General features: G+C 44.7%; 1 protein-coding gene across 1 annotated transcript in view; it reads left to right on the top strand.

Moving 5' to 3' along the window:
* Positions 1 to 16374, top strand: part of otogl (otogelin-like) — a 186608-nt gene that overhangs the window by 72281 nt on the left and 97953 nt on the right. The window contains exon 24 of the mRNA XM_078221105.1: positions 14264 to 14398. Coding sequence (XP_078077231.1) covers positions 14264 to 14398 — 135 coding nt within the window. The remainder of the gene's footprint in view (positions 1 to 14263; positions 14399 to 16374) is intronic.

Genomic DNA, 16374 nt, shown 5'->3' with positions numbered 1-16374 from the left:
CTTCCTGTCCTTCCAACACGTTAAATACCCCTACATATTCAGGCCCCAACCATGAGCACTTTGCAACCTTGTCTCTGTCATGACTATCATACCATATTCATTTATTTCATTATGCTATCGGTTCATCCATTTATTTTGTATAAATGCTGTGTGTCCAGTTGATAAAAAGGCTTTAAATCTGTTGTTTTACCATTTCCCCCACTCTGACCTTGTTCACTGGTGCACTCTTATGTTTGTACGCTCTGTCCCTTCCTGTGTTCGCTGACCTGTCTTGGTTCCCGATCAAACAATACCTTGATTTTAAAGTTCTGATCCCTGTTTTCAAATCCCTCCATGGCCTCAAACTCCTCCTTATTTCTGTAATCTCTTTCAGCCTCACAACCCTCCATGATATCTTCGCTCTGTTAATTCTGACCTCTTGAACCTTCCAAATTTTAGTCGCACCACCGTTGGTGGGCATGCCTGCAATTGCCTAGGCCCCGAATCCCAGAATGCCCTTGTTACACCTCTTCACCTCTTGACCTTTCCTCCCTTAAGACACTTCTTAAAACCTACCTCTTTGTCCAAGTTTTTGATCAGCTGACCTAATATTTCTCTATGATATTATTTGTTTTATAATGCTGAGGTGAAGCACCTTGGAATGTTTCGTTATGTTAAAGGTACAACATAAATATATGCTGTTTTTGTCAAACTGCAGAAATATCGAATGTAAAAGTAGAAAAATTATAAAGAGGACTCATAGTCCTTATTGTTATTTCTGCCCCATGTATTTTTCCCTGACCAAGGGTATTGATAGGCAACATGCTTTCAGCTCTTCACCAGGACTACTTTACAACCTATTAGGATTTGAGCAAAAGAAGGTCAGACTCATGAACCAAAACTTTCCAGCTGTCCACGCCAGTGGGACCCTCTGGCCCCACTGACGGAGCACCCGCACCGCAGGTTTCCTGGCAGTGTGGGATGTACCCAATGGGAAAACCCACTGACAGTGGCAGGACCAGAAGACCCATTGATTCTGTCTTCACTTCCTGCTGCGTCAGAAAAGCAGCCGGCATAATTAAGGACCCCACACACCCCGGACATTCTCTCTTCCCCGTTCTTCCATCAGGAAAAAGATACAAAAGTCTGAGGTCACGTACCAACCGACTCAAGAACAGCTTCTTCCCTGCTGCCAATCAGACTTTTGAATGGACTTACCTTGCATTAAGTTGATCTTTCTCTACACCCTTGCTATGACTGTAACACTACATTCTGCACTCTCTCGTTTCCTTCTCTATGAACGGTATGCTTTGTCTGTATAGTGTGCAAGAAACAATACTTTTCACTGTATACTAATACATGTGACAATAATAAATCAAATCAGATCAAAAAGATCCCACTTCAAAAAGTGAAAGGTGTGCTGCAGGAAACACGCTGCGGGAAGGCCAGTAAATCCCCCCCTCCCTAATTTCTCAACTCGCCCAACTTTAGGAATATACCAGCCTCTGCCTGATAACCTGGATGAGAATGGGACTTTCATTCCTACCATTTTGTAGTATAGTTAATTGGCAGATGAGTACACTGCGTTATTTGTTATGCATTTAATTTTTCTCGATTTGTTACAGTTAATGTCACATTATTCTTTGAATGGAATGATTATAAAATATGTGCAATCATGCTACAGTGTTATAATTTTGGAATGCATATTACTAGCAATAGCACAGAGCAGAGCAATTCCTATTTCTGTCTCAAAGTAGCCGAGTGATTGTATCACTCCGAAACAGATACCTGCGCATTTTCAAAGCCTTAATCTTGGGAAAATCAGAGGCATTTTTAATTAGAACGGGATTGCTGTAATGCAACCCCATGAAATGTAAAATCCAATGGATAAACAGGTCAAAGTTAAAAAAAAACAAAGAGGAACTTGTTTCAGTAATATTATGCTTTCTGTTTCCCAGAGCCAGAACTCATTGTGGAGGTTTGTACTTAGTGTCTTTTATTTTGTTGAAGTTTTCGTATTTCTTTCACTGGCCCCGCATCTTTTCAAAGTTTAACTGTGACAAAGTTTAAATCTGTTTAAGGGTAAGCTGCTTTTTTTCTTTGAAAATTAGAAATCCACCAGAATTGAAATTGCTCTTTACCTGACACAATCTGAATGTAATGTTATCGATAATTGAGTACGATCATTTACTCTGCACACCTTGGTATCATAGAATCCTACATTGTAGAAGGCTCATCAAGTCTGTACCGACCACAATCCCACCCGGGCCCGATCCCCATAACCCCATACATTTACCCTAGCTAGTCCCCCTGATACTAAGGGGCAATTTAGCATGGCCAATCCACCTAACCTGCATATCTTTGGACTTTGGACTATGGGAGGAAACCGGAGCACCCGGTTTTGTGCATTTTGTTATATGTATACCACATATAATATATATATAATATATATATTATATATATTGTATACACACCAAGACAATTTTTTGACCAAACATCATGTTATTGTATGTAAAATGCAATTTGAGTACAATATTCTTTTAAGCATAATGTTTTTATTTATATGTCCATGAGCAATGTAAGATAAATAACAGTAAGACAGAAGTTAATGTTAATAACTTTGTATTTTGGAAACATATTTTGTGTTATAGAGGGTTACACTCAGTTGAGATTAGAGTTTAAGGATTCTGCAGGGAAATGCCAAGTGAGCAGGAGAATTCAAAATGATACAACTTAAGGAAAGTCAGTGGGTTTATTGAAGAATTATAGCTCGTTTGGAGACAGTGGCCACAAAATTGGGCTCCATAGTGCCACTATAATGCTGGTATTATGGCAGATCTAAGCTTCTGGCTTTTTGGCAGGCTAGCTAATACACCAAATGAACCAGGTGTGCATGACTATCAGCGTTCTCCTATATGCCGCTCCAATGCTAATCCCACTGAGTGCTCTGCAGCAGAGCTTGTCCATGACCTTGTCCGCTGGGCAGTTGGCACACAAACTATCCATTCCCCTTTGGCATGGAGGTAGCCCACTCATGCCAGTTGACACATTGGGCAGGATTTTCCAGTCATTTCCATCTGTGGGATCTTCTGGTTCCACTGATGGCGACACCACCCCCCGCCCCCCCCCCCCCCCCCCCGGTTCTCAGTGACCGAGGTTGCGACCAACAGGAAATCCTAGTGACAGCGGAGGGGTGGAAGATCTAGACGTCAGCCAATAGCGAGCTGCCTCAGCCACTGCAAAACATGCATCCTGCCCATTGAGTTCGAGGATCCCAACCCAGTGTTGCCCTCTATGCTAAGTATAGTGTCAGCGTCTGAGCTGGTGGATGTACATCAAATTAAGTGACTGTGCTTCTTCACCAGAGGTCAGCTGCAGGCCTTCCCCCTGAGACTATAAGAACATAAGACTATAAGACATAGGAGCAGAATTAGGCCACTCGGCTCATCGAGTCTGCGCCGCCATTCAATCATGGCTGATATTTTTCTCATCCCCATTCTCCTGCCTTTTCCCCATAACCCCTGATCCCCTTATTAATCAAGAACCTATCTATCTCTGTCTTAAAGATGCTCAATGACCCAGCCTCCACGGCCTTCTGCAACAATGAGTTCCACAGATTCACCACTCTCTGGCTGAAGAAATTCCTCCTCATCTCTGTTTTAAAGGATCATCCCTTCAGCTTGAGGTTGTGCCCTCTGGTTCTAGTTTTTTCTACTACTGGAAACATCCTCTCCACGTCCACTCTATCTAGGCCTCGCAGTATCCTGTAAGTTTCAATAAGATCCCTCCTCATCCTTCTAAACTCCAATGAGTACAGACCCAGAGTCCTCAACCGTTCCTCATACGACAAGCTCTTCATTCCAGGGATCATTCTTGTGAACCTCCTTTGGACCCTTTCCAAGGCCAGCACATCCTTCCTTAGATACGGGGCCCAAAACTGTTCACAATACTCCAAATGGGGTCTGACCAGAGCCTTATACAGCCTCAGAAGTACATCTCTACTGTTGTATTCTAGCCTTCTCTACATGAATGCTAACATTGCATTTGCCTTCCTAACTGCCGACTGAACCTGCACGTTAATGGCCAGACTATGGCCAGAATTTTACCACACTGCCCACCACGGGAATCAGAGTGGACGAGGGGCAGGCCATGGAAAGGTCCGTTGACTTTGGGTGGGCTGTTAAGGTTTCAGAATGAGCGAGGGTGTAAAATCCCTCCTAGTGTATCTGATTGTAAAGATGGAGAAAGGGAAGATTGGGTGAGATTAAGTGTGGAAAGTACAAGGAGAAAGATCACACCATTTGCAGCTTGCACTTCATGCCAGGTAGCAGAGGGTGTGGTGGCACTTGGGAAGGTGCATAAGGCAGGAACATATGATCATCCTGAATGTTCTGGGTCAATAGAAGCCTCAGTCACAACTGTCCCCATGATGTGGAGCATCATCTCCTCCAGGGATGTAGGCCTGTTCAAACCCCACCATCACCACCTTTGCTGATTTTACTTTGCTCCGTTTAGTTATGAACCATTTCTCCTGAAAGAGAGAGGGCAGAAAGTCAGTGATTGTCCAAAAGAGAAAATGCTGGAAGATCTCAGCAGGTCTGACAGCATCTGTAAGGAGAGAAAAGAGCTGACGTTTTGAGTCCAGATGACCCTTTGTCAAAGCTTTGTCAAAGAGTCATCTGGATTCAAAACGTCAGCTCTTTTCTCTCCTTACAGATGCTGCCAGACCTGCTGAGATTTTCCAGCATTTTCTCTTTTGGTTTCAGATTCCAACATCCGCAGTAATTTGCTTTTATTAAGTCAGTGATTGTGTTGCACTGTGTTCGGATGATGTGCTGCGATAGCTGAATAGGCACGGTGGCACAGTGGTTAGCACTGCTGCCTCACAGCGCCAGGGACCCGGGTTCAATTCCAGCCTCGGGTCACTGTCTGTGTGCAGTTTGCACATTCTCCCCATGTCTGCGTGGGTTTCCTCCGGGTGCTCCGGTTTCCCCCCACAGTCCAAAGATGTGCGGGTTAGGTTGATTGGCCATGATAAATTGCCCCTTAGTGTCAGGGGGACTAACAAGGTAAATATGTGGGCTTACGGGGAAAGTGCCTGGGTGGGATTGTTGTCGGTGCAGACTTGATGGGCCGAATGGTCTCCTTCCGCACTGCAGGGATTCTATGGATTCTGTGGAGACAGATGGATGCAAGGAGAGGTGAGTGTGAGGCTGGTATTATTGGTAGGTGTGTGTGTGTGTAAGGTGGAGTATCTGAATATAATTTAATGATTATTTGAGAATAATGATGGCTGATTGAATGAGCTACGGTGATTCGGGCAGCTTGAGAGGTGGACAATGTGATTGACTCGAGATTTCATGATGAGATACATTGAGGGCTTCCTGCCCACCGCAGAAACAATGCTTCTTTCCTCCTGAACTAATGCCTCCAGCATGCATCAGAAAACCTAAGAGCCGTCTCTCTTGCCTATTGCTCTACTTTCTGTGCTTTTGCTTCTATTCAGTCTCCCCAAAGACACCCCCCAGCAGCTTCTGTACAACAAGTACAGCTCCTCTTTAAGATGGGCAGGCTGCTTTTAAGACATGCAAGCTAGTGTGCATTGTATTCTCCATGCACGCTGCTGGATCCCCTCTTGAGAATGCAGCCAGCCAACAGTATGTTCTGCACTGAGCTTATTTATTTTTATTAGTGTCGCAAGTAGGCTTATATTAACACTGCAGTGAAATTACTGTGAAAATCCCCTGCAAACTGAAATCATTCAGGCAGCATGAAGCATGCCTGAAAATGGGCTTTGAAACACGTCTAAGTTTCAACGTTATTATTATGGTTAGGTGCGATGTTTATAACCCAGTAATTTGTAGTATCTTAAAAAAAGCAACCATTCCAGTGAGGTTGGAGTTTATGTGGTACAACATCACCATCTGCTGGCGCAGTAGCATATTAAGATGTCTCGCAACACCAGGTTAAAGTCCAACAGGTTTATTTGGTAGCACAAGCCACAAGCTTTCGGAGCACTGCCCCTTCATCAGGTTCTGTTCTATTCACAAACAGGGCATATAAAGACACAAACTCAATTTACAAAATAATGGTTGGAATGTGAGCCTTTACAGGTAATCAAGTCTTAAAGGTACAGACAATGTGAGTGGAGAGAGAGTTAAGCACAGGTTAAAGAGATGTATATTGTCTCCAGCCAGGACAGTTAGTGAGACTTTGCAAGCCTAGGCAAGTCGTGGGGGTTACAGATAGTGTGACATGAACCCAAGATCCAGGTTGAGGCCGTCCTCATGTGTGTGGAACTTGGCTATCAGTCTCTGCTCAGCGTCTCTGCGTTGTCGTGTGTCGTGAAGGCCGCCTTGGAGAACGCTTACGTGAAGATCAGAGGCCAAATGCCCGTGACCGCTGAAGTGTTCCCCAACAGGAAGAGAACACTCTTGCCTGGTGATTGTCGAGCGGTGTTCATTCATCCGTTGTCGTAGAGTCTGTATGGTCTCCCCAATGTACCATGCCTCGGGACATCCTTTCCTGCAGTGTATCAGGTAGACAACATTGGCCGAGTTGCAAGTATATGTACCGTGTACCTGGTGGATGGTGTTCTCACATGAGATGATGGCATCCGTGTCGATGATCCGGCACGTCTTGCAGAGGTTGCTGTGGCAGGGTTGTGTGGTGTCGTGGCCACTGTTCTCCTGAAGGCTGGGTAGTTTGCTGTGGACAATGGTCTGTTTGAGGTTGTGTGGTTGTTTGAAGGCCAGAAGTGGGGGTATGGGGATGGCCTTGGCGAGATGTTCGTCTTCATCAATGACATGTTGAAGGCTCCGGAGAAGATGTCGTAGCTTCTTCGCTCCGGGGAAGTACTGGACGACGAAGGGTACTCTGTCCGCCGTGTCCCGTGTTTGTCTTCTGAGGAGGTCAGTGTGGTTTCTCGCTGTGGCACGTTGGAACTGTCGATCGATGAGTCGAGCGCCATATCCTGTTCTTATGAGGGCATCTTTCAGCGTCTGGAGGTGTCTGTTGCTATCCTCCTCATCTGAGCAGATCCTGTGTATATGGAGGGCTTGTTCGTAGGGAATGGCTTCTTTAATGTGTTTAGGGTGGAAGCTGGAGAAGTGGAGCATCGTGAGGTTATCCGTGGGCTTGCGGTACAGTGAAGTGCTGAGGTGACCGTCCTTGATGGAGATGCGTGTGTCCAAGAATGCAAGTGATTCTGGAGTGTAGTCCATGGTGAGTCTGATGGTGGGATGGAACTTGTTGAAGTCATCATATAGTTGTTTCAGTAATTGTTCACCATGAGTCCAAAGGAAGAAAATGTCATCGATGTATCTAGTGTATAGCATCGTTTGAAGGTCCTGTGCGGTGAAGAAGTCTTGTTCGAACCTGTGCATGAAGATGTTGGCATATTGAGGTGCAAATTTGGTCCCCATGGCTGTTCCGTGTGTCTGAATGAAGAAGTGGTTGTTGAAGGTGAAGACATTGTGGTCCAGGATGAAGCGGATGAGTTGTAAAATTGCATCTGGAAACTGGCTGAGCACTGAGGCAGTTGCAGCAATGCCATCGTCGTGGGAGATGCTGGTGTAGAGTGCCGAGACATCCATTGTGATGAGGAGTGCTCCTGGTTCAACTGCTCCATGTATGCTGAGTTTCTGTAGGAAGTCCGTAGTGTCGCGACAAAAGCTGGGGGTTCTTTGTACAATGGGTTTCAGGATGCCCTCGACATAGCCGGAGAGGTTCTCGCACAGGGTCCCATTGCCCGATACGATGGGACGGCCGGGTGTGTTTGCCTTGTGTATCTTTGGGAGACAGTAGAGATCTCCAACACAGGGAGTACGTGGGATGAGAGCACGGAGGGTGCTCTGAAGGTCCGGATCAAAGGTCTTGATCAGTCTGTTGAGTTGACGGGTGTGTTTTTTGGTCAGATCTGCGGGTAACTGTCTGTAGTGTTCCTCGTTGTTCAGTTGTCGGTACACTTCTTTGCAGTAATCCGTTCTGTTCAGTATGACGATGGCCCCTCCCTTGTCTGCTGGTTTGATGACAATGTTGTAGTTGGTCTTGAGAGCACAGATGGCGTTGCGTTGTGCTAGGGTGATGTTCGGGGCTGTCTTGTGAGTGCCGCTGATGAGTCTGGCATTGGCGCACCTCCTGACTGCTTGGCATACATGTCAAGTCGAGGGCAGTGGCCTTCTGGAGGAGTCAAGTTCAATTCTTTCCTCTTCGGTTGCTGCACCGCGGATCTCTCTGTCGGCTGTTCCGGTTCATTGGCTGTCTCATTGTGTTCGCTGTTGGCCTCTTGGGGTTTGTGGAAGAACTGCCGCAGCCTCATTCGCCTGATGAATTCCTCTGTGTCTGCTGCGAGACTGATGGCGTCTATTTTGGTGGTGGGGCAGAAATTGAGCCCTCGGCTGAAAACTTTGATTTCATCTGGTTGAAGTGTGTAGTCCAACAAGTTGACAGTGGACTTCCCTGCAGTGGTACTGTTTTCTACTGTGGTACTGGGGGAGGCTTGGTTGCTGCTGGTGGTGATGCCGAGTTTCTCAAGTTTCCTGTTCTTGGTGTGCATGTAGATGGCGTAGTTCCTTTGTCTCGTCTGCTTGGCAGAGTTTCGCAGCTGGTCTGTGTCCTGAGTGCAAGTTGAGAATATGGACTCTGTCTTGGTTTCCAGGATGCAGTAGCATATGACAGAGATCACATGACCATCTCATAATTGATTGGTTTAGAGCAATTCATCTGCCATTGTCCATCTAAGTTTTTAATAGGCGAATTTTAAGCAACATTTTGATATTTTATGAGCTCTCGCCAGCATTGGGTTGTAATTTACACATCCAATAAATATTGTACCATTAACTATAGATGTATATATAACTTGCTCGCACTTTGTCATTGTTAATAAACCAACCAGCTGATTAACCTCCAGAAGCCAAACTTGGATTAATCTACTCAATTTATCAAACACTTGATCAAACACTTTGAGGAGAATCATTTTTAAGATGTTTGCAGTGCAGCATAGCAAGTACAGCAGCAGCATCTTAGTTTCAGCACAGAACAAGGGGAAGAGGGCAAAATTCCTCCTTTAACCTTTTAGCAAAATGAAAGTAAAATAGTGCCAAAACCGCCAATATATTACTTGTCCGTGTTACATTTCAAAGGAGACCATGCAATTGCTGCCCAGTCAATCGTGTTAGATTCCTCCTCATTAACACCTGAGAAAGTATCCTGTTACTTGTAGAGTCTGGGGTAAGTTTAGTTACCTGGATCCTGTTTTATCTGGACAGATGGCAGATGGAGTTCAATCCTGATAAATGCGAAGTGATGCATTTTGGTGGGAATAATGTAAGGAGGAGCTACACGATAAATGGAAGAACCATAAAGGGTGTAGAGACGCAGAGGGACCTGGGTGTGCAAGTCCACAGATCTTTGAACGTGACGTCACAGGTGGAGAAGGTGGTGAAGAAGGCATATGGCATGCTTGCCTTTATAGGACGGGGCATAGAGTATAAAAGTTGGGGTCTGATGTTGCAGATGTATAGAACGTTGGTTCGGCCGCATTTGGAATACTGCGTCCAGTTCTGGTCGCCACACTACCAGAAGGACGTGGAGGCTTTGGAGAGAGTACAGAGGAGGTTTACCAGGATGTTGCCTGGTATGGAGGGGCTTGGTTATGAGGAGAGATTGGGGAAACTGGGGTTGTTCTCCTTGGAAAGACGGAGGATGAGGGGAGACTTAATAGAGGTGTATAAAATTATGAAAGGCATAGATAGGGTGAACGGTGGGAAGCTTTTCCCCGGGTCGGTGGTGACGTTCACGAGGGGTCATAGGTTCAAGGTGAAGGGGGGGAGGTTTAACACAGATATCAGAAGGACATATTTCACACAGAGGGTCGTGGGGGCCTGGAATGTGTTGCCGGGCAAGGTGGTGGAGGCGGACACACTGGGAACGTTTAAGACTTATCTAGACAGCTATATGAACGGAGTGGGAATGGAGGGATACAAAAGAGTGGTCTAGTTTGGACCAGGGAGCGGCGCGGGCTAATTGTTCCTTGTTTCTCGTGGAAGTGGAAATGACTAGGGTTGGGAAGCATTTTCCGATCAGGGCCATTGTGATCTCCTGGACTCGTTTCGATCGCCTCAGGGGGTCAGAGAGGAATTTCCCAGATTTTTTTTCCCCATATTGGCCCTGGGGTTTTTCACTCTGGGTTTTCGCCTCTCCCTGGAGATCACATGGTCTGGAATGGGGGGGTGGGGGTGAGTTAATAGGTTGTAATGAACAAAGCATCGTAGCTGTGGGGGACAGCTCGGTGGATAGGATATTGGTATGTAGATAGGCTGGAAAATTGGGCGGGGATCCTGGATTCAGGATTCAATCCTGGACCGGGGAGCGGCGCGGGCTTGGAGGGCCGAAGGGCCTGTTCCTGTGCTGTATTGTTCTTTGTTCTTTGTTCTTTGTTCTTGACTCATCCCGTGAGGCTGAGTAGCTGTACTCCTGTTATCCTGTGTGTGAGCTTGATTTGATTTGATTTATTATTGTCACATATATACAGTGACAAGTATTGTTTCTTGCACACTATACATTCAAAGCATACCATATAGAGAAGGAAAGGGGAGTGTGCAGAATGTAGTGTTACAGTCATAGCTGGGGTGTAGAGAAAGATCAACTTAATGTAAGGTAGGTCCATTCAAAAGTCTGATGGCAGCGAGGAAGAAGCTGTTCTTGCATCGGTTAGTGCGTGACCTCAGACTTTTGTTTCTTTTTCCCAACAGAAGAAGGTGGAAGAGAGTATGCCCGGGGTATGTGGGGTCCTTGATTATGTAGCTGCTTTCCCAAGACAGTGGGAATTATAGACAGAGTCAATGGATGGGAGGCAGTTTGCGTGATGGACTGTAGTTTCTTGTAATCTTGGGTAGATTATATATAGGCGTCATACCAAGCTGTGATACAACCAGAAATAATCCTTTCTATGGTGCATCTGTACACTGTCACACCGTTTGAAGTTTTATGCTGATGTTCCCTTCTTTCTGTGGTATTCTTTCATTGTTTGGAGCTGTTTTGGGCTTTGTGTGGTTGTATTTGATCCCATAGAGGTTCCCTTAAGCCCAGAGCTTGTTATCCAGTGGGCACAGGGGTGTACACCATTGCGCGATGTGCTCAGGGTTTTATCCTGTTACCCTGTTATTCTGATATACCCCAGTCTGTTTCATATCCTTTCATTACCCTTTCAAGGGAGGCACCAATTACAGTGTTTACAACAATTGCAATGAGTTGTAATTGGTAATTGATATGCCAAGCCAATTGTAATAATATTTGCTGGTCTCTTTTTGTATGTATATGATGATGTTATACTGCACCAATCCTTGCGAATTTGTTGCGTTGTTTATAAACTGGGGAAAAATCTTGAGCAGAAATATTTTTTAGAAACCGCAATCTGTCCAAAGTGGATGTTATGACACCTGGGCTGGAATTTTACTGCCCCACCCGCCACGGGAATTGGAGTGGGCGAGGGGCGGACATTGGAACGATCCGTTGACTTCGGGCAGGATTTTATCATTTTGGGACAAGTGAGGCCTTAAAATCCTGCCTGGAGGCTGAGGGGCAACCTGATAGAAGTTTATAAAATTATGTGCAGTATGGATAGGGTGAACCATTGGAAGTTTTTTCCCAGGGCAGAAATGACAATTACAAGAGAGCACCAGTTCAACATCAAGGGGGACAGGTTCAGTGGCGATGTGCGGAGGAAGTTTTTTACACAGAGGGTGGTGGGGACCTGGAATGCTCTGCCAAGTGAGGTGGTTGAGGCAGGTACGTTAGCGACATTTAAGACTTATCTGGATAGACATATGAACAGATGGGGAATAGAGGAATACAAGCGGTTGGTCTAGATAGGACAACGTGATCAGCGCAGGCTTGGAGGGCCGAAGGGCCTGTTCCTGTGCTGTACTGTTTTTTGTTAAGTTTCTTTTGATTAAAATTCTCTTTCTCTGTGATGTATTCCAAAACGTAACAGAGATAGGGTTCGAAGTTGGGAATAGCAGGGAGAGAGAGGTTAAGATACACTTTCCCGTCTTCTTCTGGATGTTATTGGTGCATTCTGCAGACTCTTTTCTTGCTGTAACAAAACAACAAATTTACAATCATAGTTTTTCAGAGTTGGATTTCAATCACATGACCGCTAGCTACTGGCACACAAAGGAGGGCAATGCATATCAATGAAGGAGGTTTGCTCTCCTGTTGTCAAAGCTATCAAGGTCAAAACAGATGGACCTTCCTTGCAAAATGAGATTCGTTAGTCCTTTGTTCCTGGCAGTTTCTGAAGTCAGGAGGTCTGGTGGTCTCTTGTCTTTATCTTTTGCAGAATGTTCAGACAATGACTCACCTGATGAAGGAGCAGCACTCCGAAAGCTCGTGCTACCAAATAAACCTGTTGGACTTTAACCTGGTGTTGTGAGACTTCTTACTGTGTTCAGACAATTTCAGGTGTGAAGTCCATGAGGGAAACTACTTAGACACGTGCCCTGGTAATCCATTTTCAGAGGCTTCTTGAAACTTGGTCAGTTTGTACGTCAGGGGCAGCATGGTGGCACAGTGATTAGCACTGCTGCCTCACGGTGCTAGGGACCCGGGTTCTATACCCAGCTGGGGTCACTGTCTGTGTGGAGTCTGCACGTTCTTCCTGTGTCTGCGTGGGATTCCTCCGGGTGCTCCGGTTCCCTCCCACAGTCTGAAAGACATGCTGGTTAGGTGCATTGGCCGTGCTAAATTCTCCCTCAGTGTACCCGAACAAGCGCCGGAGTGTGGCGACTAGGAGATTTTCACAGTAACTTCATTGCAGTGTTAAAATAAGCCTACTTGTGAAACTAATAAATAAACTATAACTTTAAATAAAAGTGACTTCTGCAGCCATTGTAAAACCATAGCCTTGCAGTTCTAGCTGTTTCTTTTCCCTTTCAAAAACGATTCAAAACATTTGGACAGCCGATGGAACTAATGATTAATATTCCATGTTGCACATGACACATCGTGACAAATGGCAGGACAGGCTGAAGGAACTAAATGACCTACTCCTGTTCTTATGTAAAGTGACAAAGGAAATGTATCCAATGTCATGTGCTCACCAATGATCTACTCAATAATGCTCAGTTTGCGCTCTGCCAGAATCACAACTCCAGAATCACAACCCACAGCCTTGATATAGACATGGAGCAGGATTTTCCACGCAACCCACTACGTGCTTCGTGATGGTGGAGTTGGTCCACTATTGACTAGTGGTAGGATTTTCTGGTCCCTCTATTGGCAATGGAGTTTCCTGTTAAATGCACCCCTCACCGCTGGGAAACCCACGGCTGGGGTGTGCCGTCGGCGGGACCAAAAGATCCCGCTGGCGTGAGTGGCTGGAAAGTTCTAGCCATGGAGCTCAATGACAAAGGAGATGTAGGAGTTACTGTTGTTGACATTAAAGACTGAGAGTTCTAGCACCGAGAAGGCCTAGCAAAATTGAGGTCCATGAGAATCAAACAGAAAACTCTTCTGTGGCTATTGTTCTGTCTGGTCTTTAGGATAATTGGAGGCCAACTATCACAGTCTCAGGACCTCACTGTAGGAGTTGCTTAGCCCATCAATTACCTTCCTTCCGTCATAAGATCAGGAGTGGAGCTATTCTCTTGACAAATTCAGACTGTTCAGCTCTGACATTGTCTCTGTTAATGAAAACCAAGCCAGTCTACGCAGCAGCACTTGGACAAATGCTCAGGGGTTAGCTGGCAAGTAGCACATAACAATGTCAGGCACTACATTTCACTGCAGATATCATTGATATTGCCACATTTACAGCAGTAGACTGACGCTACAGGTAACCATACTCCAAGATTCCCAATAATGAGGGAGATGGCATAATTTCCCTCTCAAATAGCTAAAGAATAATGGGAACAGTTGTTTATGATGGTGGACTTCCCATTTTATACCCTCTGATTCTGAGATAATTATATTTCTTGTCCAAATAATGTTACCTTTCGATCAATGTATGTCCTAATTCAACTGGTCATTTCCTCTTCATTTTGATCGACCAATCATTAATTACATTCCTTCTGTAGAAAGCTTCCATTTCCAAAACCTTGCTTGCAGAAAAGAGGCGTTTCTAAAATTTGATTCCAAAGAAGCACATGCATAGACAAATGTTGGAATGACAATGTATATAAAACCTGTTGTTCTCTTGAGCCCAGAGGAATTATGAATTCAGATTTAAGTTCGAACAGCTATCATGGAAAAGACAAGTTATATCTGTCTATTTGTTTTCTAGGGCACCGCCAGTTCGAATGTTTCCATAACCACTCAGAATATGGATTGCTATGACAGCGGAATCATTTGCATGAAGTCCCTTACAATTTCTATTGGAGGCACCCACCTTTCCTTTAATGATAATTCTGGGAAGCCAGTGAGTAACGATCTTGATTAAACACAAGTTTATCCAGATTTTCTTTCTTGAACAAAAAAATGTTCAAATGTTAACCCCCAGAAATTGAAATTTATGTGTGTGTAGGGGGAATCAGTTGATGCAGGTTTATGAAATACAAACAATCCAGAAAAGGTTAAATGGTTATCTCTAATGGCTCGGTGGGTAATTGGAGCCCATAACCATTGAATGTTACTGACTTTACAACTTTAGTTCAATTCTATGTGTGTTTCATCCAGGCAGCTCTTAGCAAGGGTTGAAAAGAGGTCACAACTGTTGACCATATCATTCCAGGACCAGGAAAGTGGTGGGTTTCCACCATTGAACGCTGTTCAACAGCACTTACTGAATGAAACTGCATTTGACTGGATGTTCAGTGAGGGTAGAGCAAGGGATAGCTACGATAATCTTCCTGCACAGTTAAGGAACAATAGCCCTGGTATGCATAAGTAGAATGCCTTTTTTACACCTTAAATGGAATTTAATATTCTCAGGTGTGGCATCAACAACATGGCACAATTTATATAAATTTATTTTCTGTTGAAATGGGCAGCAACGTGGCACAGTGGTTAGCATTGCTGCCTAACAGCGCCAGGAAACCGGGTTCAATTCCGGCCTCGGGTGACTGTGTGGAGTTTGCACGTTCTCCCTGTGTCTGCATGGATTGCCTCCCAGTGCTCCAGTTTCCTCCCACAGTCCAAAAATGTGCGGGTGAGGTTGATTGGCCATGACAAATTGACCCTAATGTCAGGGGATTAGCAGGGTAAATATCTGGGGTCACGGGAATAGGGTGGGATTGTAATTGGTGCAGACACGATGGGCCGAATGGCCTCCTTCTGCACTATAGGAATTCTATGAACTAGCCTAAAATTAATTTGAACGTAATAATTATCAACAATTATGACTGGGTTAATAATTTAATTTTATTTATATCATTGTGCAATTAAAATTGTCAGAGATTGTTGAAGTTTTAATGCCCCAGTGACTCACTTAGAACATTGAACCGTAACTATGCTCTTTATGACCTTCTGCATAAAACTGTGCCCATCACTGGTCATTATGCAGTTAACATCCACATGGAAATGATTCTTTTTATTAAAATGTTAGATGGATTTAAAGTGTTAATTTAAAGCATTAATTAAATTTCTCTTTACAGCGAATGGAATCAAATCTTTACAATAATCTCAGTGATGATTGAATGTGCCATGTTTCCCTGCCACTCCAACATTCGGTTAACATATTGAAAAGTCTTGTATCGCAATAGCAAAGGATAAAGTCCAAAATTCATGAACACTTTCTCACTCATTATTCCTTGTTGCATTACAGACTGACACTATTCACATTCTATCCAAATGCGCTACTGTATAAATGATTGTCTATTGTGTACCTTTTCCAACACAGTACCTATTCAAAAAAAAATAGATCATTATGCAAAAATAATTGCATTAACCACTTTCTACACACATCTTGGATTATAAAAATAGCTCCTGGCTTCTTTTCACTGCTGTCAACAGGGAGCAGCCTAAAACTTCCACTGTGGAGTCTAGAAGAACATTCTGCTGCTTTGGATCGAATAATTATCAATATTTACCTTAGTTAGCTACACACTTTCATGAACCAAGTTAAATTCCTGAACAGATTCGGGAACTGAAACAGTCGCCGCGATTCTCCCAAAAGCGCTGAATTGACGGGAAAACTTCTAGATCTCGACTGTTTTGTCAGTTTAACTTCTCACCTGAATCTCCGCACTCTGTGCATTGCAGAGGTCCCAGTCATGAAACTCATTAAAAACCCAGGGAGGCGGGGCCTATTCGTGCTGGAATCTGATAGTTCTTTCGCAGTGGTCCCGATCTTTGAGACTCCCATTTGCTGGCCAGCTCAATTACTGGCCAACCCGGAACCCCCGCAGTGCTGCCCCTCCAGCCCCCTCCCCGCCCCACGGCCCGATCATGGCCCCC

Source organism: Mustelus asterias, chromosome 9 (genome assembly GCF_964213995.1).
Source record: "Mustelus asterias chromosome 9, sMusAst1.hap1.1, whole genome shotgun sequence".
NCBI lineage: Eukaryota > Metazoa > Chordata > Chondrichthyes > Carcharhiniformes > Triakidae > Mustelus > Mustelus asterias.
The sequence above is the reverse complement of the archived record's forward strand: the minus strand, read 5'-3'. Positions and strand labels throughout refer to the sequence as shown.